At 41.1% G+C, this 25,980-nt stretch overlaps 2 protein-coding genes across 4 annotated transcripts in view; one reads left to right on the top strand and one right to left on the bottom strand.

Moving 5' to 3' along the window:
* The window catches only part of PYGL (glycogen phosphorylase L), a 45,051-nt gene extending 26,231 nt beyond the window's left edge, over positions 1–18,820 (top strand). Inside the window, exons 11-21 of one of the 2 annotated variants that reach the window (XM_080807908.1) lie at positions 92–255; positions 708–822; positions 1,544–1,645; positions 1,764–1,911; positions 2,021–2,079; positions 2,185–2,326; positions 3,783–3,990; positions 14,136–14,270; positions 14,960–15,026; positions 16,709–16,881; positions 18,008–18,820. In XM_080807908.1, coding sequence (XP_080664034.1) covers positions 92–255; positions 708–822; positions 1,544–1,645; positions 1,764–1,911; positions 2,021–2,079; positions 2,185–2,326; positions 3,783–3,990; positions 14,136–14,270; positions 14,960–15,026; positions 16,709–16,881; positions 18,008–18,011 — 1,317 coding nt within the window. In that variant the 3' untranslated portion in view covers positions 18,012–18,820. Of the gene's footprint in view, positions 1–91; positions 256–707; positions 823–1,543; positions 1,646–1,763; positions 1,912–2,020; positions 2,080–2,184; positions 2,327–3,782; positions 3,991–14,135; positions 14,271–14,959; positions 15,027–16,708; positions 17,068–18,007 lie in introns of those variants that run through there. The other variant, XM_080807909.1, reaches the window with a different exon arrangement.
* The window catches only part of ABHD12B (abhydrolase domain containing 12B), a 28,709-nt gene continuing 19,672 nt past the window's right edge, over positions 16,944–25,980 (bottom strand). Inside the window, exons 10-13 of one of the 2 annotated variants that reach the window (XM_080807910.1) lie at positions 19,635–19,717; positions 18,453–18,531; positions 17,712–17,830; positions 16,944–17,579 (exon numbers count right to left, since the gene is read on the bottom strand). In XM_080807910.1, coding sequence (XP_080664036.1) covers positions 17,552–17,579; positions 17,712–17,830; positions 18,453–18,531; positions 19,635–19,717 — 309 coding nt within the window. In that variant the 3' untranslated portion in view covers positions 16,944–17,551. The remainder of the gene's footprint in view (positions 17,580–17,711; positions 17,831–18,452; positions 18,532–19,634; positions 19,718–25,980) is intronic. The other variant, XM_080807911.1, reaches the window with a different exon arrangement.

Here is a 25,980-nt window from a genome sequence, read left to right as displayed (position 1 = left end):
ATTAAAGATTTTGCTGGGGAAGTGAATGATGTTATCTCAACACTGCTTTAAACCTGAGTGGCCAGCAAGGCCTTTCTCTTCCCTTGGCCAGAGAATTGCGGCCTTGTTTCCTAAAGATGTCGACCGTCTGAGAAGGATGTCTCTGATAGAAGAGGAAGGAGGCAAAAGGATCAACATGGCCCATCTCTGCATTGTGGGCTCCCATGCTGTGAATGGCGTAGCTAAAATCCACTCAGACATTGTGAAGACCCAAGTGTGAGTCTCCATTCCTCAGGTGGTGGGTCGAACATTGCTCCATGAATGTACTGATGCTAGTAAAGGCAGGGTTGCGTTTGGGGAAGAAAGGCCCTGTCAAAATGTGCAAAATTATTTTCTCCAATACAAGTAACCTTCTTTTTAAAAAGAAAATGCCTTCCTCTCTGAACCATCCTAATTCTAGATGTAGGAGCGAAGGCGGAAAAAAAACCCTATTCTGCTGAAAAGTCTGGTATATATGTCAGTGCCAGGAAATCGTATAGAGGTGACTTGATTTGGAATTTTCCTTATAATGTTGAATTGCAAATGAATCTCTGTTTAAAATGACAGCAGTAGCTGCTGCCAACCTCTCCCTCCACCTTTAATCTCTCTAAGCCTACACTTGGCTTCTTGAATGTAACAGGAGCCTGCTCTTCCAGACAAATTCAGTGACGTGTCTCTTCCAACTCCAGATTCAAGGACTTCAGTGAGTTAGAACCAGACAAATTTCAGAATAAAACCAATGGGATCACTCCAAGGCGCTGGCTCTTACTCTGCAACCCAGGGCTCGCAGAGTTAATAGCAGAGGTAAGGAGGAAGGCAGGGGAGGCCTGAATGTAGAGTGAGAGGTGGTCGAGGGCCCTTTTGACTTGTGAGTCTGGTCTGCAACAACAGCAGGGTCAGCCCTCAGCAGGTGAAGGGTGCTGTCCCATAAGGCTCCCTGTTTGATCCAATTCTCTGCTGTAGCCCTGTCGAAAGTCTTAAAGTCTTAATTTTTATTTTATTTTTTTAAAGATTTCATTTATTATTTATGTGACAGAAAGAGACACAGCGAGAGAGGGAGCACAAGCAGGGGGAGTAGGAGAGGGAGAAGCAGGCTTCACGCAGAGCCCGATGTGGGGCTTGATCCCAGGATCCTGGGATCATGACCTGAGCCGAAGGCAGATGCTTAACAACTGAGCCACCCAGGTGGCTCAAAATTCTTAATTTTTAACCAGGGGGTTCACAAATTACGTGGCTGGCTAACAGTACTCCTGTGACACAACACATGGAACACGGTGACCCTATTTAGTAAGCGAAGGTCATAACAGCTGGTGGAACCTGGGTTCTGCGTTACCCCTTTTAGGTAGGGCTCCTGTTTTTAACGCTCGCTGCCACTGAAACTGCATTTCGGAGACTAGCAAAGGGTTCTTCCCACACGGTGTGGTAGGTCGGCCACCCTGTTGTAGGCACCCACCGCAGACGGACACAGACTGTTCGTGTGGGCACGCTGCCGTCCCTGACTCAAATCCCCTCTTTAAACTGAAAGAAAATCGGGGAAGACTACGTGAAAGATTTGAGCCAGCTGACGAAGCTGCGAGGCTTCCTGGGTGATGACGTCTTCCTCCGAGAAATCGCCAACGCGAAGCAGGTGAGGCTTCCCGGCGCGGATTCCTGGGGCGGCACGAGTCCTGGGGGGCGTGAGGCCCCCCCGACCAGCTGATGCGCCCGAGGCAAATGGGCTCCCGCACGGCGCCCTGTCTCCACAGGAGAACAAGCTGAAGTTTTCCCAGTTCCTGGAGAAGGAGTACAAAGTGAAGATCAACCCCTCGTCCATGTTCGACGTGCACGTGAAGCGGATCCACGAGTACAAGCGGCAGCTCCTGAACTGCCTGCACGTGATCACAATGTACAACCGTGAGTCGGCGCGTGGCCGCAGCGCCCCCTGGAGGCGGGAGCCTCGCCGCCCGAGCCCGCGCCTGCCTCCCGCCCGCCTCCCGCCCACCCACTCCTAAATCTCTTCCAGGCATTAAAAAAGACCCCAGGAAGTTATTCGTACCCAGAACAGTCATAATCGGTGGCAAAGTAAGTTGATTCTCTTCACTGGGGCTGCGGGGGCCCTGATATCATGCCGTTTGTCCATTTCGTCACGGCTGCCTCCCCACCGTGTGTTTGACGTCCTTCCCCAAGGCTGCCCCAGGATATCACATGGCCAAAATGATCATAAAGCTCATCACCTCCGTGGCAGATGTGGTGAACAATGACCCTGTGGTTGGAAGCAAGCTGAAAGTCATCTTCTTGGAGAACTACAGAGTGTCTCTTGCTGAAAAAGGTAGTAGCCCCTTCCCAAATCATGCAGGGACAGGGCAAATTTTCAGGAAATACATAGTAGGGGAAAATGATGTAGCTGGGTTCAGGGGATCAGTAACTTAAGATAGAAAGCATCACTCTTGGGCACCCTAAGGGCCTAGGCTAAGAGTCTTTAAGTTCATGCGACTGACAATGAGATTGTGGTCTCCGAAGTCAGTATCACCCATTACCTTTGCAAGTGCATTTTTCTGACGGCTAGCTAGCCAGAGCTGGGTACTGGAGGAGGGGGCCCTGATGTCTGGGCAAAGTACAGACGGTGCTCTACAAGGGAAAGGAAAGGAAAGGGCTTCCATTCCCAGCTCGTTTTGCAACAGAACGCCAATTCCCCAGCCCCCGATGTTCCTCTGGTCACTTCATGGAAGGAAGAAGGGCTGTCATTTGTTCACGTGGCAACAGGGAATGAGGACAGATGTCAGGCTGCCAAGCATGAGGCTTAGATGTGCTCAGATGGGCACTGAGCATGCATGGAGTTCCCACGTGGGAAGAGTTAGATTGGCAGAAAGCCAACATCCCTTTCTCTACTGCTCTCTTTGCTTATTTGCATCATGTGCTTACGAAGCACGGTCCACAGGCAGATGCCAACTGTGCATTCACCCAAGTGCCAAATTGAAAACAGGCCTTTCTCTTTCTGAGGTATTTTTGGGTCCTCTGATGTTACTGTTTAAGACTGTATGCAGAAAGAGAAAAGAGCCAGGTTCCTACTGATGTCAACGAAAATATATCTAATCTACAAATAAGCCTTCAAAGTAAAACAGAATTGGCTCTGACCTTTGAAGTCAAAGAGGGGTAAGGGGGCCTTCTGGCAGCACTAATTTGTGTGTAAATTAGGCTGAAAGGTTAGAGGCTTGGTGTCTCGCCCCAGGCGCACCTCAGGTGCACCCAGCACATTTCCCTGCACATTTCCCTGCCTTGGAAGAGGGATGGAGGGAGGAGGTGGGAAGTGGAAAGAATGCAGACAATCCAATTTGCTCAGATCATAACAGAAGGGTCAAGAGAGACTGAATTTTAAAGATCAAGAAAGAGAAGTTTCAATATATTTTATAAAGTTATCAAGCAAAAGAAAAAAAAATAACCAAAACCGGAAGGAAGAGAGGGGAGAAGAGAAACAAAGTGTCAGCTTTTATAGGAGAGAGTAATAGGTGCTCTCTAGAGTTTACAGACCAAGGCAGAATAGTAGAAGCACGTAATTATTTAGCACTGCAGCCATCACCGCCGGGGTAGCACATCAAAATGGCCAAAAGCAGTTGCCCCAGTCAAGGGGAAGAGTAAGATCCATCCTTCCATGCCATATGCATGTTTATCTTGATGTACATGGACTATTTTAATGATCAAAAGAGGCCAGCTGAATAAATACTCAGATCCAATGCAAGCAGGTCTAGAGAAACAGGTTCACTGACTTTATTATACCTTCCTTGCAGTCATCCCAGCCACAGACCTGTCGGAGCAGATCTCCACAGCAGGCACTGAAGCCTCAGGGACAGGCAATATGAAATTCATGCTGAACGGGGCCCTGACCATCGGGACCATGGATGGGGCCAACGTGGAAATGGCAGAGGAAGCTGGGGAAGAGAACCTGTTCATCTTTGGCATGAGAGTAGATGATGTGGCCGCTTTGGACAAGAAAGGGTAAGGGAGCAGCTCCTTCTTATTGGGCAAGTGCCCCCCACCCCCAGGAGTGTGCCTGCCTACCCAGGTATCCCTTTGAGGTGGGGTCATGGGAAACGCAGCCACAGAACCTCTCCCATGCACCTGGGCAGCCTCCTCACAGCTGAGTTTTATTAAACCCTGCATGTGAACTGAAAGGAGCTTGGGCACAGGTGTATCGGGTCCTTGCTATTTGTTATTGGTGGGTGTAGTTGGTTACATTAGTTTCAGGTGTACAATATAGTATTTCAGCAATTCATTACATCACCCTCTGCTCATCGTGGCAAGTGCACGCCTTAATCCGCATCACCTGTTTAACCCATTGCCCCACCCCCAGCCCATCTCCCCTCTGGTAACCGTTAGTTTGTCCCCTGTAGTTAAGAGTCTAAGGGTCTGTTTTTTTGGTTTTTCTTTTTTTCTTCATTCGTTTTGTTTCTTTAAGTTTTATGTATAAGTGAAATTGTATGGTATTTGTCTTTCTCTGACTCACTTATTTCACTTAGCATTACATTCTCTAGATCCATCCATGTTGCAAAGGGCAAGATTTCATTCTTTTTATGACCGAATAATATTCCATTTATATATATATATATACACACACACACACACACACACACACACACATACCACTTCTTTATCCATTCATCTTTCAGTGGACACTTGGGTTGCTTCCATAATTTGGCTGTTGTAAATAATGCTGCAATAAACACAGGGGTGTATGTATCCCTTTGAGTTAGGCTTTTTGTAATCTTGGGTAAATACCCAGTGGTAGAATTGGATCATATGGTAGTTCTATTTTTAATTTTCTGAGGTACCTCCCTACTGTTTTCCATGGTGGCTGCACCAGTTTGCATTCCCACCAGCAGTGCACGAGGGTTCCTTTTCTCTACATGCTCACCAACACTTGTTTCTTACATTTTTTATTTTAGCCATTTTGATAGGTGTGAGGCGATACCTCATTGTGGTTTTAATTTGCATTTCCCTGATGATGAGTGATGTTGAGCATCTTTTCATGTGTCTGTCGGCCATCTGGATGTCTTCTTTGGAAAAATATCTCTTTGTGTCTTCTTCCCATATTTAACTGGATCATTTTTCTTTTTGGTGTCGAGTTGTATAGGTCTTTGTATATTTTCAATACTAACTCTTTCTCAGGTAAGTCATTTGCACGAATCTTCTCCCATCCAGTCGGTTGTCTTTTAGTTCTGTTGATTGTTTCCTTTGCTTTACAGAAGCTTTTTATTTTGATGTAGTCAAATAAACAAAAAGTTTGATAAAAATAAACAAAAAGTTTATTTTTGCTTTTGTTGCCCTTGCCTCAGGAGACACAAACAGAAGAATGTTGCTGTGGCACATGTCAGAGAAATTACTGCCTGTGCTCTCTTCTAGGACTTTTATGGCTTCAGGTCTCACATTTAGATCTCTAATCTGTTTTGAGTCTTTTTTTGTGTATGGTGTAAGAAAGTGGTATAGATATTAAACATTGTTAGATCTTCTTGTTGGACAGACCCTTTGAGTATGATATAGTGTCCTTCCTCATCTCTTATTATAGTCTTTGGCTTAAAATCTAATTTATCTGATATAAGGACACCCCCTCACTTTAAATCTGGGGGTGTCTTTGGGTCTAAAATGAGTTTCTTGTAGAGAGCATATCGATTTTTTTTAATCCATTCTGATACCCTGTGTCTTTTGATTGGGCATTTAGGCCATTTACATTCAGGGTAACGATAGAAAGATATGAATTTAGTGCCATTGTATTGCTTGTAAGGTGACTGTTACCGTATATTGTCTGTGTTCCTTTCTGGCTTACTACTTTTGGGCTGTCTCTTTGCTTAGAGGACCACTTTTAATATTTCCTGTAGGGCTAGTTTGGTGTTTGCAAATTCTTTTAATTTTTGTTTGTCCTGGAAGCTTTTTCTCTCTCCTTCTATTTTCAATGATAGCCCAGCTGGATATAGTATTCTTGGCTGCATGTTTTTCTCATTTAGTGCTCTGAATATATCATGCCAGTTCTTTCTGGCCTGCCAGGTCTCTCTGGATAAGTCTGCTGCCAATCTAATATTTTTACCATTATATGTTACAGACTTCTTGTCCTGGGCTGCTTTCAGGATTTTCTCTTTGTCACTAAGACTAGTAAGTTTTACTATTAGATGATGGGGTGTGTACCTATTTTTATTGATTTTGAGGGGGATTTTCTGCACCTCCTGGATTTTGATGCTTGTTCTCTTTGCCACATTAGGGAAATTCTCTACTATAATTCGCTCCAGTATACGTTCTGTCCCTCTCTCTCTTTCTTCTTCTTCTGGAATCCCAATTATTCTAATATTGTTTTGTCTTATGGTATCACTTCTCTCTCGAATTCTCCCCACGTGGTCTAATAGTGTTTGCTCACCTTCTTTATTCCCTGTCATTTGGTCTTCTATATCACTAATTCTCTCTTTTGCCTCATTTATCCTAGCAGTAAGAGCCTCCATACTTGATTGCCCCTCTTTTGATTTTAATAGCTTTTTTTATTAATACCTATTTTGATTTCAGCTTGGCTAGATTTTAGTTCTTTTATTTGTCCAGAAAGGGATTTTATTTCTCCAGACAGGGTTTCTCTAATATCCTCCATGCTTTTTTTGAGCCCAGCTAGCTCCTTGAGAATCATCATTCTTAACTCTAGTTCTGACATATTACCAATGTCTGTATTGATTAGGTCCCTAGCTGTCAGTACTGCCTCTTGTTCTTTTTTTTTTTTTTTTTTTTGTGGTGAGTTTTTCCACATTGTCATTTTATCCAGATAAGAATATACGAACAAGAGAATAAAGTACTAAAAGGGTGGCAAAGACCCCAGAAAAATGTATGCTAACCAAATAAGAAGAGAACCTAAACCAGGGGGAGAGGTAAGGGAGTAAAAAGAAAAAAAAAAAAAAAAAATATATATATATATATATACCTATAGATAGATAGATAGATAGATGGATAGATTATATTATATTAGACTGGTGAATAGAACAGAGCCACCCGCTTGATTTTGGGCATATTTTGGTGTCTTAGAAGAAACTACCTCCCAAAATTTTAAAGAAAGAAAAACTTATATATATACAAAAATAAGGGTAAACACGATGAAGGGATGGAATATGACTGTAAAGATGAAAATTTTTTAAAAATTCTAAAAAAGGAATTGTAAGATATGTTGGTTGGAGAAAGAAAGAAGAAAAAAATGGCGAGGGAGAGAATGTGCTCAGGCTGGAGACTAGAACAAAGCCCTGTGCTAGATTTAGGGTATATTTTGATCTATTAGAATAAATTGTATTCCAAAGTTTTTTAGGAAGAAAAACCGTATATGTATACAAAAAATAAGGTTAAATACAATGAAGGATAAAATATGACTATAATAATGATAGCTTAAAAAGATTGTTTTTTTTTGGAAGGTATTGTTAAGATAAACTAGTTTAAAAAATGTTAAAAGAGGAAAGAGGAAAAGTTTAAAAAATTAGAATAAGAAAAAAATAAAATTAAAAAAATTTAATTTGACTTCGCAAGACTAAAGAATCATGGGGAGAAAGCCATGAATTCCATGCATTGCTTTCCCCTCGCCTTGGAGTTCTGCTGTTCTCCTTGATCTGTGAGCTTGGTCTTGTTCTTGCTCATCTTCTGGGGGAGGGGCCTGTTGTAGTGATTCTCAAATGTCTTTGGGCAGGCAGAATTGCACCACCCTTGCCAGCGGCTGGGCTATGTAATCTGCTTAGGCTCACTCTCAGGAACTTTTGTTCCCTGAATGCTTTCTGTAGAGCTCCAGAGGACGGGAATGAAAATGGCGGCCTCCCAGTCTCTGGCCCAGAGGAGCCGAGAGCTTGGGTCCCCACTCCTCAGTGCACCCTCAGAAAAAAGGGGTCAATCAGTCTGGTCTCCCTGGTCTCTGGCCGCATTCTGGGCTCACTTGGCCTGTGACTGAGCTTTTCTGTCTCTGGCACATGGCCCCATTTGGAGTCTCCAAACCCAGCAGATTCTTGCCTCTGGTGAGTCTCCCTGCCATTTGTGGGGTCCCCTCCTCAAAGAACAGTGGTCCAACTGTGTCACGGATCATGGTTTAAGGAAACCCTAAGCTGAGAGCTCACTCTTCGGCTCTGTCTCTGCAGTCGGTTTCCCCACTCTGATAACACACTCAGACACCCCCAGCCTTCCTGTGACCCTGAGGGTCCTGAGACCACACTGTCCCCAAGAGGCTTCCACCCCCGCTTAGCCTCTAGAGCGATGTACCTCAGTGGAGCAGACTTCTAAAAGTTCCGATTTTGTGCTCCACTGCTCCCACGCTTGCTGGGAGCTGGCCCCTCCCTCCCGTGGTCTATCTTCCCATCTCCTCAGATTCACTTCTCTGCACGTCCTACCTTTCAGAAAGTGGTCGATTTTCTGTTCCTAGAATTGCTGCTCTTCTTCTCTTCTATCTCTTGTTGAGTTTGTAGGTGTTGAGAATGGTTTGATAACTAGCTGAACTCCTGTGACCTGATGTCATTTCAATCCACTACTCCTCTGTCATGTTGCCTCTCCTCCTGGAATTCTTCATTTCTTCTTCTGCCACTTCATTATTAGTATAAAAATGCAAGACTTATGTATACTTATTTTTCTATCCCATGATTTTACTGGATTTGTCAGTTCTAGTAGTTTTTCTGTGGAGTCTAGGGTTTTCTATATGTAATATGATGTCTTCTGGAAATAGTGAAGGTTTTACTTCTTCCTTACCAATTTGGATGCCTTTTGTTGTTGTTGTTGTCTGATTGCTGTGACTAGGACTTCCAGTATTATGTTGAATAAAAGTGGTGAGAGTGGGCATTCTTATCTTGTTCCTGACTTTAGGGGAAGAGCTCTTAGGTTTTCAGCATTGAGTATGATGTTAGCTATTAGTTTTTCATATATGGCTCCCATTATGTAGAGGCAAGTTCCCTCTAAACCTACTTTGTCCAGTGTTTTTATCTTGAATGGATGGTGTACTTTGTCACATGATTTTCCACATCTGTTGAAGTGACCATTTGGTTCTTATTCTTTCTCTTGTTAATGTGAGGTATCACGTTGATTAATTTATGAATATTCAGCCACCCTTGTATCCCAGGAATAAATCCCACTCGATCATGTGAATGATTTTTTTTAATGTAGTGTTAGACTCATTTTGTTAATATTTTGTTGAGGATTTTTGCATCTATGTTCATTAGAGATATTGCCCTGTAGTTCTCTTTTTTTTGTAGTATCTTCCTCTGGTTTTGGTATCAGGGTAATGCTGGTATCCTAAAATTAATTTGGAGGCTTTCCTTCCTCTTCCACTTTCAGAATGGTTTGAGAATAGGTATTAACTCTTCTTTAAATGTTTGGTAGAATTCACCTGTGAAGTCATCTTGTCTTGGACTTTTGTATTTTGGGAGTCTTTTGGTTACTGATTCAATTTTTGCTGGTAATTGGTCTTTTCAAACTTTCTATTTCTTTTTGGTTCAGTTTTGGGAGGTTATATCATACTAGGAATTTATCCATTTCTTCTAGGTTGTCCAATGTGTTACCATATAATTTTTCATAATACTCTCTTATAATCCTTTGTATTTCTGTGATGTCTGTTGTTACTTTACTTCTTTCACTCATTTCTGATTTTGTTTATTTGGGTCTCTTTTTTTTTATGAGTCTGAATCAAGGTTTATCAATTTTGTTGTTGTTTTCAAAGAACCAAATCCTTGTTTCATTGATCTGTTCTACTGGGGCTTTTTAGTTTCTGTATTGTTTATTTCTGCTCTAATCTTGATTATGTCCTTTTCTACTGGTTTTAGGTTTGTCTTCTTCTTCTTCTAGTTCTTCAGGTGTAAGGTTAGTTTGTTTGTTTGAGATGTTTCTTGCTTCTTGAGATAGGCCTGTATTGCTTTAAACTTCCCTCTCAGGGGACCCCTGGGTGGCTCAGTTGGTTAAGCATCTGCCTTCGGCTTAGGTCATGATCCCAGGGTCCTGGGATCGAGTCCCACATCAGGGTCCTTGCTCAGCAGGGAGCCTGCTTCTCCCTCTGCCTGCTCTGCCTGTTCTGCCTGCAGCTCTCCGTGTTTCTGCTGTCTGACAAATAAATAATAAATAATCTTTAAAAAAGAATTCCCTCTTAGAACAGCTTTTGCTACATCCCAAAGATTTTGGACCACTCTGTTTCATTTTCATTTGCCTCTATGTATTTTTTTTTAATTTTCTCTTTGATTTCTTGGTTGGCCCTTTCATTGTTAAGTAACATGTTATTTAACTCCATGTATTGGAGATCTTTCTAGATTTTTTTCTTGTGGTTGATTTCTAGTTTCAAAACATTTTGGTTGGAAAATATGCATGCTATGACTTTAATCTTTTTGGATTTATTGAGACTTATTTTGTGACCTAACATGTGATCTAGAGAATGTTCCACGTGTACTTGAACAAAATGTGTATTCTGCTGTTTTAGGAAGGAGTGTTCTGAATGTATCTGTTAGGTTCATCTGGTCCAATGTGTCATTCAAAGCCTCTACTATTTCCTTGTTGATGTTCTGTGTGGATGACCTATTGATTGATGTAAGTGGGGGGTTATAGTCTTCTACCAGTATTGGATTACTATTGATTACTTCCTTTGTTTGTCAATAGCTGCTTTATGTATTTGGGTGCTCCCACGTTGAGTGCATAAATATTTAGAAGTTATATCTTCTTTGGTCTGGTCCCTTGATTATATAGTCTTCCTTTTTCTCTTCTTACAGACTTTGTGTTAAAGTCCATGTTGTCCAATATCAGTATTGCCACCCTGCTTTTCTTTTTACTTCCATTTGCATGACAAATGTTTTTCCATCTCTTGATTTTTTTTTTAAGATTTTATTTATTTCTTCAAGAGAGAGAACATGGGCAGGGGGCAGCGGAGAGAGAGGAGAGAGGGAGAGGGAGCAGTTCCTCACTGAGCAGGGAGCTGGATGCTGGGCTTGCTCCCAGAACCCTGAGATCATGACCTAAGCCCAAAGCAAGCACATAATTAACTTAACCACCCAGACACCCCTCCGTCTCTTCACTTTCAATCTGTGTGTGTCTTATGTCCAAAGTATGCATCTTGTAGAGAGTATATAGATTATTTTTTAGTTATATGTATTTATTTATATCTTATTTTTTTAATCCATTCCATCACCCTATGTCTTTTGATTTGAACGTTTAGTCTATTTACATTCAGAATAATTATTGATAGGTGTGTACATATTGCCATTTTGCTACTTGTTTTATGGTTGTTTCTGTAGTTCTTCTCTGTTCCTTTCTTGTTTTCTTCTTATGTTTGTTTTTGCATATCTATTACTGGTTTTTGATTTGTGATTATCATTAGGTTTGTATTTAACATCTTATGTATATAGCAGTGTCTATTAAGTTGATAGCTGCTTAAATTTGAACCCATTCTTTACTCCCCCCTGCCAACATTTTAGGTATGTAGTATCATACTTCACATTCTTTGATTTTGTGGATCCCTTGACTGATTTTTTAAAAATATTTCATTTATTTGAAAGAGAAAGAGCATGAGCAGAGGAAAGGGGCAGAGAGAGCGGGTGGCGGGGGAGAAGCAGGCTCCCCACTGAGCAGGGAGCCCAACGTGGGGCTCAGTCCCAGGACCCTGGGATCATGATCTAAGCTAAAGGCAGATGCTTAACCAACTGAGCCACCCAGGTGCGCCCCCTTGACTGATTTTTATAGATATACTTATTTTTACTGCTTTTGTGCTTCCTACTTTTCTTACTCCTACTTATGATCATTCCTTTCCACTCAAAGAATCCTTTTTAACATTTCCTGTAGGGCTGGAAGTCACGAATTCCTTTAACTTTTGTTTGTCTGGAAAACTCTTTCTCTCTCCTTCTGTAATGAATAACAGAGTATTCTTGGCTGCATGCTTTTTTCTTTCAGCACTTTGAATATATCATGCCACTCTCTTCTGGCCTGCAGAGTTTCTGCTGAAAAATCAGCTCACAGCCTTATGGGGTTTCCCTTGTATATAACTATTTTCTTTTCTCTTGCTGCTTTTAAAATTCTCTCTTTATCACTACTTTTTGCCATTTTAATTACTGTGTGTTTGGGGGTGGACCTCCTTGGATTGATTTTGTTGGGGGCTCTCTGTGAATCCTAGATCTGGATTTCTGTTTCCTTGACCAGATTTGGAAAGTTTTCAGCTGTTATTTCTTCAAATAAAATTTCTGCCTCCTTTTCTTAGTCTTCTGGAATCCTTATAATATGAATGTTACTATACTTGATGGTGTCGCTGAATTCCATGTCTATTTTCATTTTTTATTATTTTTTTCTCTCTTGTGTTCAACACGATTACTTTACAGTACTCTGTCCTCCAGATAGCTAATCCCATCTTCTATTTCTAGTCTATTTATTCTATCTAATGTATTTATTTTATTTTATTTTATTTTTTCTATCTAATGTATTTTTAATTTCAGTTATTAAGTTCTCCATCTCTGGTTCATTTCTATATTTTCTCTCCCTTTGCTAAGGATCTCATTGAGCTCCTGCACTCTTCTCAACTCCTGTGAGTATCTTAAGACCATTACTACTGTAAAAACTCTATCAGACATATTACATTACTTATCTCCATTTTGTTTAGGTCTCATGCTCTGATTTTGTCCTGTCCCTTCATTTGGGACATTTCCTCTGTCCCTCATTTTGCCTAACTTTCTGTGTCTGTTTCTGTGTGTTGGGAAAGTCAAATACATCTCCTGCTCTTAAAAGTAGTGGCCTCATGAAGAAGAGTCCAGCAGTGCCCTGTAGTGCAGGACCCTGTTCACCAGAACCTGGTGCTTCAGGGGTGTCTTCTATGCATATCACATGCACTCTGCTATTGTAGCTGAGCCCCTTTTTCCCCTTCAATCCAGTTGTCCGCAGTGGTTCTCTTTGCCTGCTGTGGGCACAGTTTGGTTCTTGTGTTGTGCAGGAGCCAGGCTGGGGCTGCCTCGGGCTTGAGTGGAATCAGACCAGGCATTTGCCAGAGCTGCAGTCCCACCAAAGTGCAATGCACTCTCCCTATGTCAAGCCCTGAGAAGCTTTTATTGGTGGGCAGTGCTTGTAGACAGACCAGCTATCTGCCCCCTGGCCCGTTGCTGGGGCTACAGTCTGATTGTTGCATGTAGTTATCTTCCCCTCTCCCTCCGTGAAGCAGGAGTTACTTTGGAGTGGTGGTGGCCCCTTTTGCAGCTGCTTGCACACTGCTAGGCTCCTGGCCCCACTATGGATGGGCTCCGCCAAGAGCACATTGTAGGGAACAGGACCACAGGAGAACACGGGGCAGGGTGGGCAGTGTCAGCCAGGTTTGCACAGGTCTGCTGTGGGAGGGGACCTGGAGCAGAGGCCTGACTGGTGGGACATATCTGCAGATGACCTGGGGGCCCAGGCACACTGTTAGCAAGTTAAGTAGCAAGTGTTGGCATAGCATTTATTCCCACAGGTGTCCACATGGCTAAGCTGGGGGACAGGGAAGGGAAATAGTGGCCCGCAGCTCCTTTGTTCCTGAAGAAGTCTCCTAAAGTTCCCTGCCCCTCCAGCATATGCTCTGAGATGAGTAAACACATCTCCCTCCAGTATACCCCGGGTGTATTTCAAACTATGGCTTCTATACTGTAACTGTCCAGGTTGTTTGCTATGCTGTCCCTTTAAGGCCAGGGACTCGGTTTCCTGTTGCTCTCCCCGATCTCTCAGAGCCAAGCCTGCTGACTTTTAAAGTCCCAGGTGGTAATCCACTGATTGTAAGAACTCACAGAATTCAGTCCCTCTGGTTTTCAAAGCCAGATGTTAGGAGGATTCATCTGCCCCATGTGGGCTCCAGTGTAAGGGTGTTTTTCTACCCTCTCTATGCCTGCAGCATCCCTCCTTCCCACGCACAGTCCCATGGGTTCATTTAACTCCCAACCACATCTCTATCCTTCCCACCCTCTTTGATGTGACTTCTCCAGATTTAGCTGTGGACAGATGGTTTTCTCAGTTATTTACATTGATGTGGGTGTTATCTAGCAGTATCTGTGGCACAAAGTGAGGTTACGGTCTTCCTACTCTGCCGTTTTCCCTGTAAGTCACCTGTCTAGTGTATTGTTAATCACACCCACTAATGGAACATTTTTCTTATCACCCACTCTCTCATCCCACAGGTATGAGGCAAAAGAATATTACGAGGCACTTCCCGAGCTGAAACTGGCCATTGACCAAATTGACAATGGCTTCTTCTCTCCCCAGCAGCCTGACCTCTTTAAAGATGTAATCAACATGCTATTTTATTATGACAGGTGAGTTCCCACAAGAAATCGTGCTATTTGGGCCATGAAAAGGGGACAAGAACATCTAAGCCACCTACAATGCATCTGTGTAATTAGCATAGGTCTGTGATCTGAGAAGCTAATCTACACTTGAAAAATCAGATAGTCTCTACTAACTATGCTAGGAAGGTTTAAGAATAAAACCCATAAATCTGGGATTCTTTTTCTCTTTCCACTGGTACACCCAGCTTTCAAGTACATCCATATGTTGACATTCTTACATGTGGGAAGAACCATATAAATGTTGAAGGCTGGTTAAAACTCTAATGAATAGAAATGTAAGTTTGGTAAACCAGCCATGCCTGACATTACACAAAAGAGAATTCGTCAAGAGGAGGGTGCACCTGGATGGCTCAGTCAGTTAAGCATCCGACTCTTGGTTTTGGTTCAGGTCATAGTCTCAGGGTCATGAGATCAAGCCTCACATCAGGCTCTGTACTCAACCTGGAGTCTGCTTGGTATGCTCTCCCTTCCCCTCCCTCCCCCTTATCCCCTCCCCCTGCTCATGTTTGCATGCTCTCTCTTTCTCTCTCTCTCTCTCTCTCAAATAAATCTGAAAACAAAAAAGCAAAAGATAATTCTAGGTGGAATCTTAGCACACATATTTTAATGAAGCTTTTTGTTGTTTTGTTTTTCCCTTCTCATCAAAAAAAAAACAGGTTTAAAGTCTTTGCAGACTATGAAGCCTATGTCAAGTGTCAAGAAAAAGTCAGCCAGCTGTACATGGTGAGTACACTGCTAAGACCGTAAACGAAACCAGTTTACTACGGTTAATTAAAATTTTTGTTTCTTTTATTAAATCTAAGTAACAGGGCCCCATTAACCAATCCAAAAAGAGAAGTGAGGCAACTGTCCAGGATATTCAGACCTTATGTTCTGGTAGAATCATATCCAGTCCCCCCAAAATGCATAGACCAGAGTAAATTAAAGTTAGTGGCCATCAGCCAGGAGGGGCAGTACTCGAGTTAAGCTGAGTGGCTCACTACCTGCCTCCAAGAACTCAAAGATGGAAAGAAAATGGTCAGCTCCAGCTCTTTCCTCTTGATCTCCACATGTATTTGTGTGTAGAATGGCTACAGAGGAAAAGACATATAAAGGAAGCAAGAAAGGAAAATATGACCAAGGGCAAGGACGAGTGTGAATGCCAATTTTGTACAATGGATCTCTTTTGCTAATGCTATGGCCCAAATCCAAAGATGCCCATCTCAAAGCCCAGGATTTGGTTCAATCTTTCCTGTTCATTAGTGCTAATTGCAGTTTTTACTCATAACAATTATCATATTGTTAAGCTTAGAAATATGTTGGGAAGTCTATTCATTATCCATTTAAATGGTTTATTTTCTTCTTATTTAGTAAGTTTTCAAAGTTTGAATAAACAAATTTTAGACTCTGGTTACAGTACCTTATGGCATAATCATAGTTTCGGTTTTTCTTTTAAATTTTTATAATGCATTGCTAATGGCTTTGAGTGATGTTCTGGTCTTTTTCTTTTTTTAAGATTTATTTAATTTTTTAAGTGAGAGAGAGTGGGGGCAGGAGGGGTGGGACAGAGGGACAGGGAAGAGAAACTGAAGCAGACAACAAGCCGAGCGCAGAGCCAGATGCAGGACTTGATCTCACAACCCTGAGATCGTGACTGAGCCAAAACCAGGAGTCGGATGCTTAACTGACTGCACCATCCAGGCACCCATGTTCTGGTCATTTTTAACAAACTTTTAGAGTTCTTTAAAAATCATGAGGGTATGAAATAAATAGCTTCTTATATTACTCTACATAAAAATTATAAAATTTGGATAGAATATATTTTTTCAAGGATAACGACTTAATTGATCCTCTTTTGAAACCCCAGTAGAGTATTTGGGATTCAGTGTAAATCAGCTGGGGTGTCTACCTTCAGAAAGAACAAGAAAGGAGAAGTAGGTCAATAAACTGTTCCATTACATTGTTGAACAACAACTAACATTCTAGAGTCGTGTTTTTCACATGATGATGTAAGCCACAGTTTAAATCTCTTGACCCAGCATCTCGCAGACAATGAACATTAGTCCCTTCCTTCCCCTCTAGTTTAAAGGGAGGTGAAATTAAAAAAAAAATAAAGCATGGGAAATATGGCTTGCATGCCAAAATATTGTGACCATAGCAACAATTACCAATTAGGGAATTTACATCCATGGTTTCTCTTAAAATGAAAAATACGCTTTTTTTGTTCTTAAGAGAAATACTCTCTAAGCAGGAGAAAAAGCATGATCTACCCTCTCTAGCTCTCAGCTGTGAAACAAGTGTATTTATGACTCACTTTATCCTGTCATTTTTCCCCATGAAATGTGCTTGGATGTGCTTGGCCTAGTGTTCGTCATAAAGTTGGACGGGCACTCAGGCCATAGGCCATATGTATGTGTTCTTTACAGAATCCAAAGGCCTGGAACACAATGGTACTCAAAAATATAGCTGCTGCAGGGAAATTCTCTAGTGACCGAACAATTAAGGAATATGCCAGGGACATCTGGAACATGGAGCCTTCAGATCTCAAGATTTCCCTATCCAATGAATCTAGCAATGGGGTGAACAAAGACAATGGAAAGTAAGTTGTAAAACGTCTCGAGAGAAAAAAAAAAATAACTTCTTACTGGATTTAAACCCTTTTACAACATTATTTGATTTTTGTTTTATTTTGTTAGCTAATAATCTGGTTAGGAATTTCTGGGAATTGGGAGGGCAAGTGTATGACTGTATTAGGGCTAAAAATAAAGTATCAATTTACAAGGGCTACATGAGTGCCAAATCTTGTTATTTGATGGCAGATTGAGTAGCATGCTAGGACTTTCTCCAGGGCTGTTCAAAAAGCTAGAAGATACTTAGAACTTTTTAATGCCATTTAAATGAACTAAAATACAAATTACTTAACTACATTAGAGCACCATTCTTATCCTGTTAAGTCCCAACTAAAGACCACCTTGTTCACAGTCCCAGGATGTTTGGTAACCACACATTTTTAGAAGGGATCCAAATTTTACCAAATTCTGATACTCTACAATGATATTTCAGTTTGTTCCTCAAAGTAGACTACAAGCTAAATGAGAACTTGCAATAACGCCCAACATCCATGCTTTCCCTAAAATGGCAAGTGACTTGTAGAAATGTCAGTGACTTCAGCTCATCCAAGCAGCCCAGTACAATTTTACATAAAAAATATGCATCGTGGGTGATGTCTGGACCAAGTCTTCACTGCAGATTTCTGGTACTCTCAGACCTCATGCCCACTGCTCACTCAGGAACTCTCTGCAAAAAAAGGACCTAGGTCAGCTCACATGCTTTCTCCACTTCCTGGTCTAAGTAAAGCCAGAGCAGCCCTAATTGCCTTTAAGAGAAGGATTTAGCAGATCATTTAGCATTTAGCAAATCAGCTCTTACCTCACAGTGTTTAGTAGTGTGGGGCTTCTACAGAGGAAGTTGTGTTGGAAACCAGGGGGAAAGACCACCATCTTGACCCTCTCTTTGTTCCTATATGCATTGTATGCAATTTCATAGAGCTGCATGGGACAGAAGGAGAGAGACTCAAAGGCTGACCATCAAAGGTGGTGTTTTTCTAGTTTAATTTTCTTCAGAGGGTACAGAAACAGCCAACTTGGGGACTTAGTCCTATTAAGTTGGAGATAAGGGACTCTCTACCACCCTTCCCCAACTGCCGGTGTTGGCTGTCTCTACAGCTAAGGAACTAAAAGCTGCACAGCTAAGGAACACTGACAGAACCTCATCCTTCTCCTGCCAACACCCTCCCTGCAAGTGGACAGGAACTGTGACAGACCTACTCTGTTTGTCTAAAAGAAAAGAAACTGAATCCTACTTTTGAGCCACAATGGGAGAGACTACACGGAGGTTGACGCAGCTGCCTGGGATCTTCTCTACCCTCGTAGATCCACACATACATATTCAGATGAGGAGCCAAGATCCACCACAAACACTCCTTCAAGCTCCGCAGCATAGCACACTCATGGAGACTATATACACCACCAGCATGGCCATTGGGGGGTGTACAGAATCCCTTATAATGTCAGAGACCCTCCTGTGGGATCTAATCTCAAAGTCTGGCTAAATGAGAAAATGGTGCAACACATACAGTATGTTTCAGGCAGCACTGAGCTCTTCGTTTACCTTCTTTCCAAACTCCAAAGGCACTGTCTTGTCATCCTCACCGTGTACGATGAGAAGGGGAGAAGACAGGAATTTAACACTAGGCACAAGTAGAAGAAAAGCATTCAGTTCAAGAATTATAGGTTGGGATTACTCTTCTAAGTTAAAGCTTTAGTAAAACATGAAATTTGCCTCAAAATATAAGATCTCTCTTTCTTCTCCTCCCAGGAATGACAACTTCATACGTAATAAACTTCATTAGTAACTGTTTTTTTCTTCCAGGCAAGATTCTCTCTCTTGTTGACTCACATAATTTAATTACGTATTTAATTTATTTCTGTATGATTTAATAAGAAGAAAAATATTAAAAACACTCAATTTGTACAGTTAAAAGAACCTCATCTTTTTCCTTATTCTACCTTATTTCGTAGTATTTGGGATATTTCAACTAAAAGATTAGATTGAAGAAATGAAACAACTCAAAACTCAAAAATAGCAAGAACTACCATAGGACTAAAGAGAACTCTTTGTAGCAATGCATTTACTTTTCCCTATAAATGTACAGATGGACACACGATTAACAGGATTAATCAGCTTTCTCGTCAACCTCCTAGTCTGATAATTCAGAAAGGCTATGGCATGAAGAAGACTTGTTCTTCATTTTAACTTTCTCAAACAAAACTTCCCAAATTCTGATATGCATCCATCCTGTCACAGTGACTCACAGTTACTCCTGAGAAGTTTAGATCCTTCAAGTGTGTCTACATAAAGTACTGATAACAACCGCCCATTTGGAGGCACTCTTAAAATCAGCTGTGAGGGGCTAACTTGCCAAATTCTGGTCATTGGACTTGCTGTTGGGTCAAGAGGCTGAATGGTGAGTGGGTTTTGGTTACATGGGGAATAAGGCCTAGAAGTCAGGGAACCCCCAAGGGCCGTTAGACTAGACCCTCTCAGAGCACCTTTAAAGGGTCCTGTAGACTAAATCTATAACCCCCTTTATGATTTCAGAGAAAGTATCGACAGTGAAGTCATCAAGTTAGACATGAGGAAAATATCAAAAACTAAAAATTTGTGGACACATTACCTCAAAGTTTAGTGCCCATCTAAGAATTCTTATCTACCCATTCAGTAAGTCACATGATTACCCTCCAGAATCCCCTAAATATAGTAAAAATGGACATCTTTTCATCATTAACTTACTTTTCATCATTAGGGAAGACTATTTTGTCTTTTCTCAGGGCATCCATAAGCGCGCATAAAAATCCTGGAAGTTTCCGGTAAATCTGTTTTTTAAAAAGGAAAAAATTAAAGCATGACCTATATCTATGTCATTTGTTATGTTTTCCTACATGAACTATACTAATGTAGAGAGTAACAACTTTCTACATATAATCAACTTTTTTAAAAACAAACCTCATGATTTTGAAAGTAACTCATGTCATTGTAGGGAAATTGGAAAATACAAAAAGGAAGAAAGGGGAGGGGTATATATATATGTGTGTGTGTGTGTGTATATATATATGTATATATATACACATATATGTACATACAGTGGAACAGTATTCAGGTACACACACACACAACCACCACCACTTCTTTATCCACTCATCAGCTGATGGACATTTGGGCTCTTTCCATAGTTTGGCATGAGAAGTTTTGACTAATCAGAATATTCTCTTCAGTAACTAGACTAGTTAATTATGTTCACTGTAGAAGCAATTTTTAGATTATGCATCTATCACTGCTCTTTTACAAATGTGAAGATAGAGTTAATGGTGCTATTTGTATTTTAAAGAAATATGGGAAGCAAAAACAACACAATGTTAACAGTGATTGTTTGTGGATGGTGGGGATTATGCATGATTTGTTTCTTCTTTCTAACTTTTTGTACCACCTTGGGCTCTGAGGCCCACAGAATCTGGCTGTCACCTTTCTGTCCTCTCACTAAGCCCACTCCTATCCACCCTCGGGCCATGCTGCCTTCCTGGAACACATCAGGCTGGAATCTACCTCAGGGCCCATGCCTTTCCTTTCCCTCAGCACAAGACCCAGATTTTCCCATGACAGCCTCTTGTCAGGCAAGTCTCAGCTCAGATGATAGTTTCTTCAGAGAAACTTTCCCTGCCAACCCCCCATCCACCCACCAGTCACCCCCTGTCACAGCCCTTCTCATCCTGAAAATCAGCTTGTTATGTACTTGTCTCCTACCTGTCTTCCCTACAGTAAGTACATACACTTCACAGGAAGTCAGGCCACAACTTTTTTTATTCCCTATGGTATTCCTAGAACCTAGGAAATTTCCGGAACCTAACAGACCCTTGAATAAAGACTTGTTGCAGATGGACTGAATCTACTGGGCCCATATCCCTGGCATACACGGTAAGCTATTATCTGTCATGTTCACCGTAGTGTGACTTGAATTTCATTCAGATTTTATTCCTTGGAATAGATGTGCCAAGAGAAAAGACCAGAAAAGTATTAAATGTATTCCTCCATTGTGCCTGAGGGGGGCGTGGGGAGGAAAGTGCTACGTCTATGATGGGACATTGCTGAAGGAAGGAATTGGGTACAGCACAGGTAGGCTGGGGCCAGTTTAAAAAGAAAAGAATTCTGCTCATTGTGGAAGGAATTTTTAGATTATGCGAATCACTGCCCTTTATCATATGGAGAAAGAGAGTCAGCTGCTCTAATACATCATCTGTTGATCCTTCTGTGAACTGAAGTAATACAGAGAATAGCATCATAATGAGCTTAAAACATTTGTTTTCCTGCTTTTAAAAAGTAGCTGGTGTCCTCGTAAGGAAATTAGCACAGAATAGGGAAGCTGGGTTCAGTAAAGATGAATATCCGCTTCACAATTTTGGCCTAGGCGGGCTGTTTCCAGGAGACTTACACGTTTTCATGGGAGTGTGTCTGGCCTGCATTTTTTGCAAGGTCTCACGGCAGATGATTTGCATTCAGGTGCGGTCTGGAGATCCTGTCCTGCCCCTTTTCCTTTCTCCTTCTCTTATCCATAACTAAGGGCGAGAATTCTTGTTTTGTTTTCTTTTGTCTTTGTCTCCTGATTCTAACACCCCTGGAATCAGGACTCCTCTGAGGAAAATTCAATAAGAGAAGCCCTTCAGCAATTCATCTCAAATTCCAAAGGAATAAGAAGAAAGCAGGCCCAAGTCAATCTACCCCCCTATTCCTCATCAGCCAGAGGTGCCCCTTGAGACTCAGAAGTCATACCATCCCCGCCAGCCCAGACCACATCGATGGGCTCCTAATTGGTCTTCCTGCCTCCTCTCTCTTCTGGAATGCTGCTAAATAAATATTCTTAGAAGACTAGTTACGGGAAATGTACTGTCACAAAGCTTTGGTAGTATCACATGAGCTACTTAAAAACAAAGTAAGAAACTCCCATCCTGGCGGCAAGCCCATCCACATCTGGCCACAATCTTTCATTCCAAAGGCTGCACACCTCCAATCCATCCGCCTCGAGTTAGAAGATGTAGGATTGAGTCCCATTTCCTCCTCTTATAGGGTGTGTAACAATTGGGCAAGCCTCCGAGCCGCACTTCTCTCAGCTCTAAGTGGAGGCAATGATGCCAAACTCAGAGAGTTGTTATGAGGATTGAAAAGGATGACAAGTGTGCAAGATCTTTCATGGAAGCGTTATAGGACTCTCAGGTATTTTATAGCACATAGCTGCCCCACTCCGGCCATGTGCCTTGGGTCACACTCTGCCCTCCTCTCTGTGTTTCCTAACTGCTCTCCCTTACTTTCAAGAAAGGATCTTAGATCCTATCTCTCTGTAAGTCTTCACTGACCATCCCTGCACACAAAACCCTTCTCTTCCCTGAACTCTTCCTACCCTGAAATGACTGTTCTGCATCCCACCCTAGCACCTACCTTAGTCTACTTAGCAATGGAAAAAATGGGAAAAGGGAACACATTTGTTGAGTCCCCGCTAGGAGCTGGGTACTTTGCAATGATTATCTCACTTAATTTAAACTTCTAAACAACCCTAGGCATTAGGCAGTATCATCCCCATTATTTAAAAATGGGAAAACTCAGAGAAGGAAAATAACTTACCAAGGTCATAATTGGTTAGTGGCAAAAACCAAATTTGAACCCAAATCTGTCTGGCCCCATAGCTCATGCTCTTTTTTCCCACTGAGTCATGCTGCCTTCCTATTTTGAGTAATGAAATTGATTCCAAAATCATGGAAATTGATTCCAAATTATGGAAACCTCTGCCATTACTTTATATCCACCATTAATTTCCTATTTCCTAAACTAGACAGGAAGCTTCTTCAGAGTAAGGACCTATGCCTTTTACTATATTTGTATGTCTCACACCACCTACACTTTCTTATTTAACAGGAATATTCAGAGTTATGGCATTCCACTGATTATAAAAAGAGTTAATGGCCATTCAGTGCTTACTGTGTCCCAGGCACTAGTATAGATGCTTTTCATATATAAACTTATTATCACGGTCATCTGGAATGGATTATTATTACCCCCATTTTATAGATGAGGAGATTAGAACATTAAAAGCAATTAATCCAAGGTTATACAGCTGTTAAGTGGCAGCCCTGGAAACCAACCCAGGGAGTCAGATGCCAGAGCTATGGTTCTTAAAGACAGCATGACACTATAGAACTCCTCTACCTCTAAACCATAAGGGTATCTATTAAACTGAGATATCATGACATTTTAAATTAAATTTCAAATTTAAAAATATTGGAAGATTCCCCGTTCTAATAATAGAAGAACCATTACAAACCAAACCTTTTGCCCAAGACACTAGAAAAGCTAAAAAAAAATTTTAAAAAACCTTTCTGTGAAGGTGTCAGAGACCTGCCAAGGCATCTTGAGTGGTCTGGTCATCCCAGAGAGAAGAGAATCTCAGAGAGGTGAAATGGACAGTCAACACCACTCTTCTTGAGACACAGCTGGCAAGTCAGGAGAAAGCAAAAAATAGAGACCGAAGAGCACAAATAGAAAAAGGATGGCACAAATAGAAAAGAACATAGTAAGAAAGTAGATTTAAACCTAAACATATCCTAATTTCATTAGGTTAAATAGACTACTACATTTAACAGACAAAGCTTGTTGGAAAAGGAAACAAAACCCTACTACATGCTGCTGACAAGAGATATGCATTAAATACAAGAATTCAGAAAAATTTAAAATCAAAGGATAGAAATTATATATTATGCAAACACTATTCAAAACAAGGGTATATTAATATTAGACACAATGCTGACTTTAAATCAAGAAGCATTACTAATCAAAAAGGATATTTCGTAATAAAGGATCAATTCACATGGAAAATATAAAATTACATTCTTACTCAATGTATGCTCTACATATGTATAACATATGCTCAAAAAAGCTAAAGCAAAAATTGACAGAACTAGAATAGAAATTAACTCAATCATGGCAAGATATTTCAATAATCTGCCCTGAGTAACGGATAAAACAACCAGTCAAAAAATCAGGGCGTGGGCACCTGGGTGGCTCAGTGGATTAAGCCTCTGCCTACGGCTCAGGTCATGATCTCAGAGTCCTGGGTTCAAGGCCCGCATTGGGCTCTCTGCTTAGCAGGAAGCCTGCTTCCCCTTCTCTCCTTGCCTGCCTCTCTGCCTGCTTGTGATCTCTCTGTGTCAAATAAATAAATAAAATCTTAAAAAAATAATAAAATCAGGACAAATACAGAAGAATTGAACGGCATGGTTAGTAATCTTTACCTAACTGATACATAAAGAACACTGCACCAAAAACAGAACATATTCTTTCCAAGCATATGGAACATACGCCAAAATTGACCATATGTTGGGACATAAAGCAAGTCTGAACAAATTTCAAAAACTGAAATCATACAGAGAGAAATCTCAGATCATGGCAGAATTAAGCTAGAAGGCAATAGCAAATATCAAATCCTCAAATGTATAAAAATTATAAAATACATATCTAAATAACCCATAGGTCAAAGAAGTCATAATATTATAAAATATTTTGAACAAAATGATAATTGAAATGCACTTGAAAACTTATGGGATCCATCTCAAGAGTGGCTTCGGTAGAATATGCCTTCAAGCATAAATTGGAAAAGAGGAAATACTAATAAATTATCCAAGTACCATCTCTAGAAATTTTTTAAATAATAAATTGAATCTAAGAAAATAGAAGAAAGGGAATAAAAAAGGTAAGACCAGAAATTAATAAAACAGAAAGTATTCAACATAGATAATCAACAAAGTCTGAGTTGGTTCTTTGAAGAGAATAATAAAACTAATTCTTGCTGTAAGTGTTGGCTGTTCCCCTTCTCCTTAGCCTTGGATAACAGAAGCCATTGCCCCCAAGGTTATGTCACCCCCCCCAAACTATTCTGTAACCCTGCAGACGGCAGAAACAACCAGCACCGCCCCCCCTACGGTTGACTCAAAGCTTAGAGTCCCAGGTGGATCAGGCCAAAGCTACACTTTACCTGAAGTCACGTATTGTTCTGCTCTTTCTTTTTCTTTCCTTTCCTTTTTTTTTTTCCCCCAAGATTTTATTTATTTGACACAGAGAGAGCACAAGCAGGGGGAGCAGCAGGCAGAGGGAGAGGGAGAAGCAGACCGACTGAGGGCTCGATCCCAGCATCCTGAGATCGTGATCTGAGCCAAAGGCAGATGCTTAACTGACTGAGCCACCCAGGCGCCCTTCTGCTCTTTCCCCATCCCTTATCCTGTAACCATCATTCAAATGACCTTGCAGGTTTTGCCTTTAGACCATTCTCTCAATAAACCATGAACATCAAGTCCCTGTCATGGGCTCTGTTTATAGGAGAACCTGACCTAAAACTAAAATAAGAAAATCTCAATCAGCCAATCAAAATAAACTTATAAATATGATGCTCATAAATTAGAAGACTCAATATTAAAAAGGCATCATTTTCCCCAAAGTATATATAGACCTAATGAAATTCTAATCAAAATCCTGGGAAGCTTTTTATAGAAATATTTTTATATACCAAAATATACATTAAAATGCAAAGGACCAAGAATAGTCAAGACAAATCTTGAATAAGAAGAACAAAGCTAAAGAACTTACATAGATATAAAAACATATTATAAAGCTACAGTAATCAGGGACTCCTGGGTGGCTCAGTTGGTTGAGCGTCCAACTCTTGATTTCAGCTCAGGTCTTGATCTCTGGGTCATGAGATCAAATGGTGCTTTGGGCTCCACGCTGGGTGTGGAGACTGCCTGGGATTCTTTCTCCCTCCCTCCCCGTCTCTCTGCCCCTTCCTCCATTCACTCTCTCTCTTTAAAAAAAAAAAAAAAGCTATGCTAATTAGGAGATGCAGCATTCATATGAGAATGGATAGATAGATAAGGGGAAGAAATAGGAATCTACTAACAGACCCATATATATTAAGCCCTGATATATTCAAACACCGGCACTGCAGAATTGGTAGAGAAGGTTTGTTTAGTAAATGGTACTAAACTGGATATCCATATGGACTTCTACCTCCTACATACAAAAACCCATACTTGTAGATTATAGT

Source organism: Martes martes (genome assembly GCF_963455335.1).
Source record: "Martes martes genome assembly, chromosome: 7".
Taxonomy (NCBI): domain Eukaryota; kingdom Metazoa; phylum Chordata; class Mammalia; order Carnivora; family Mustelidae; genus Martes; species Martes martes.
This window is presented reverse-complemented; position numbering and strand designations above follow the sequence as displayed.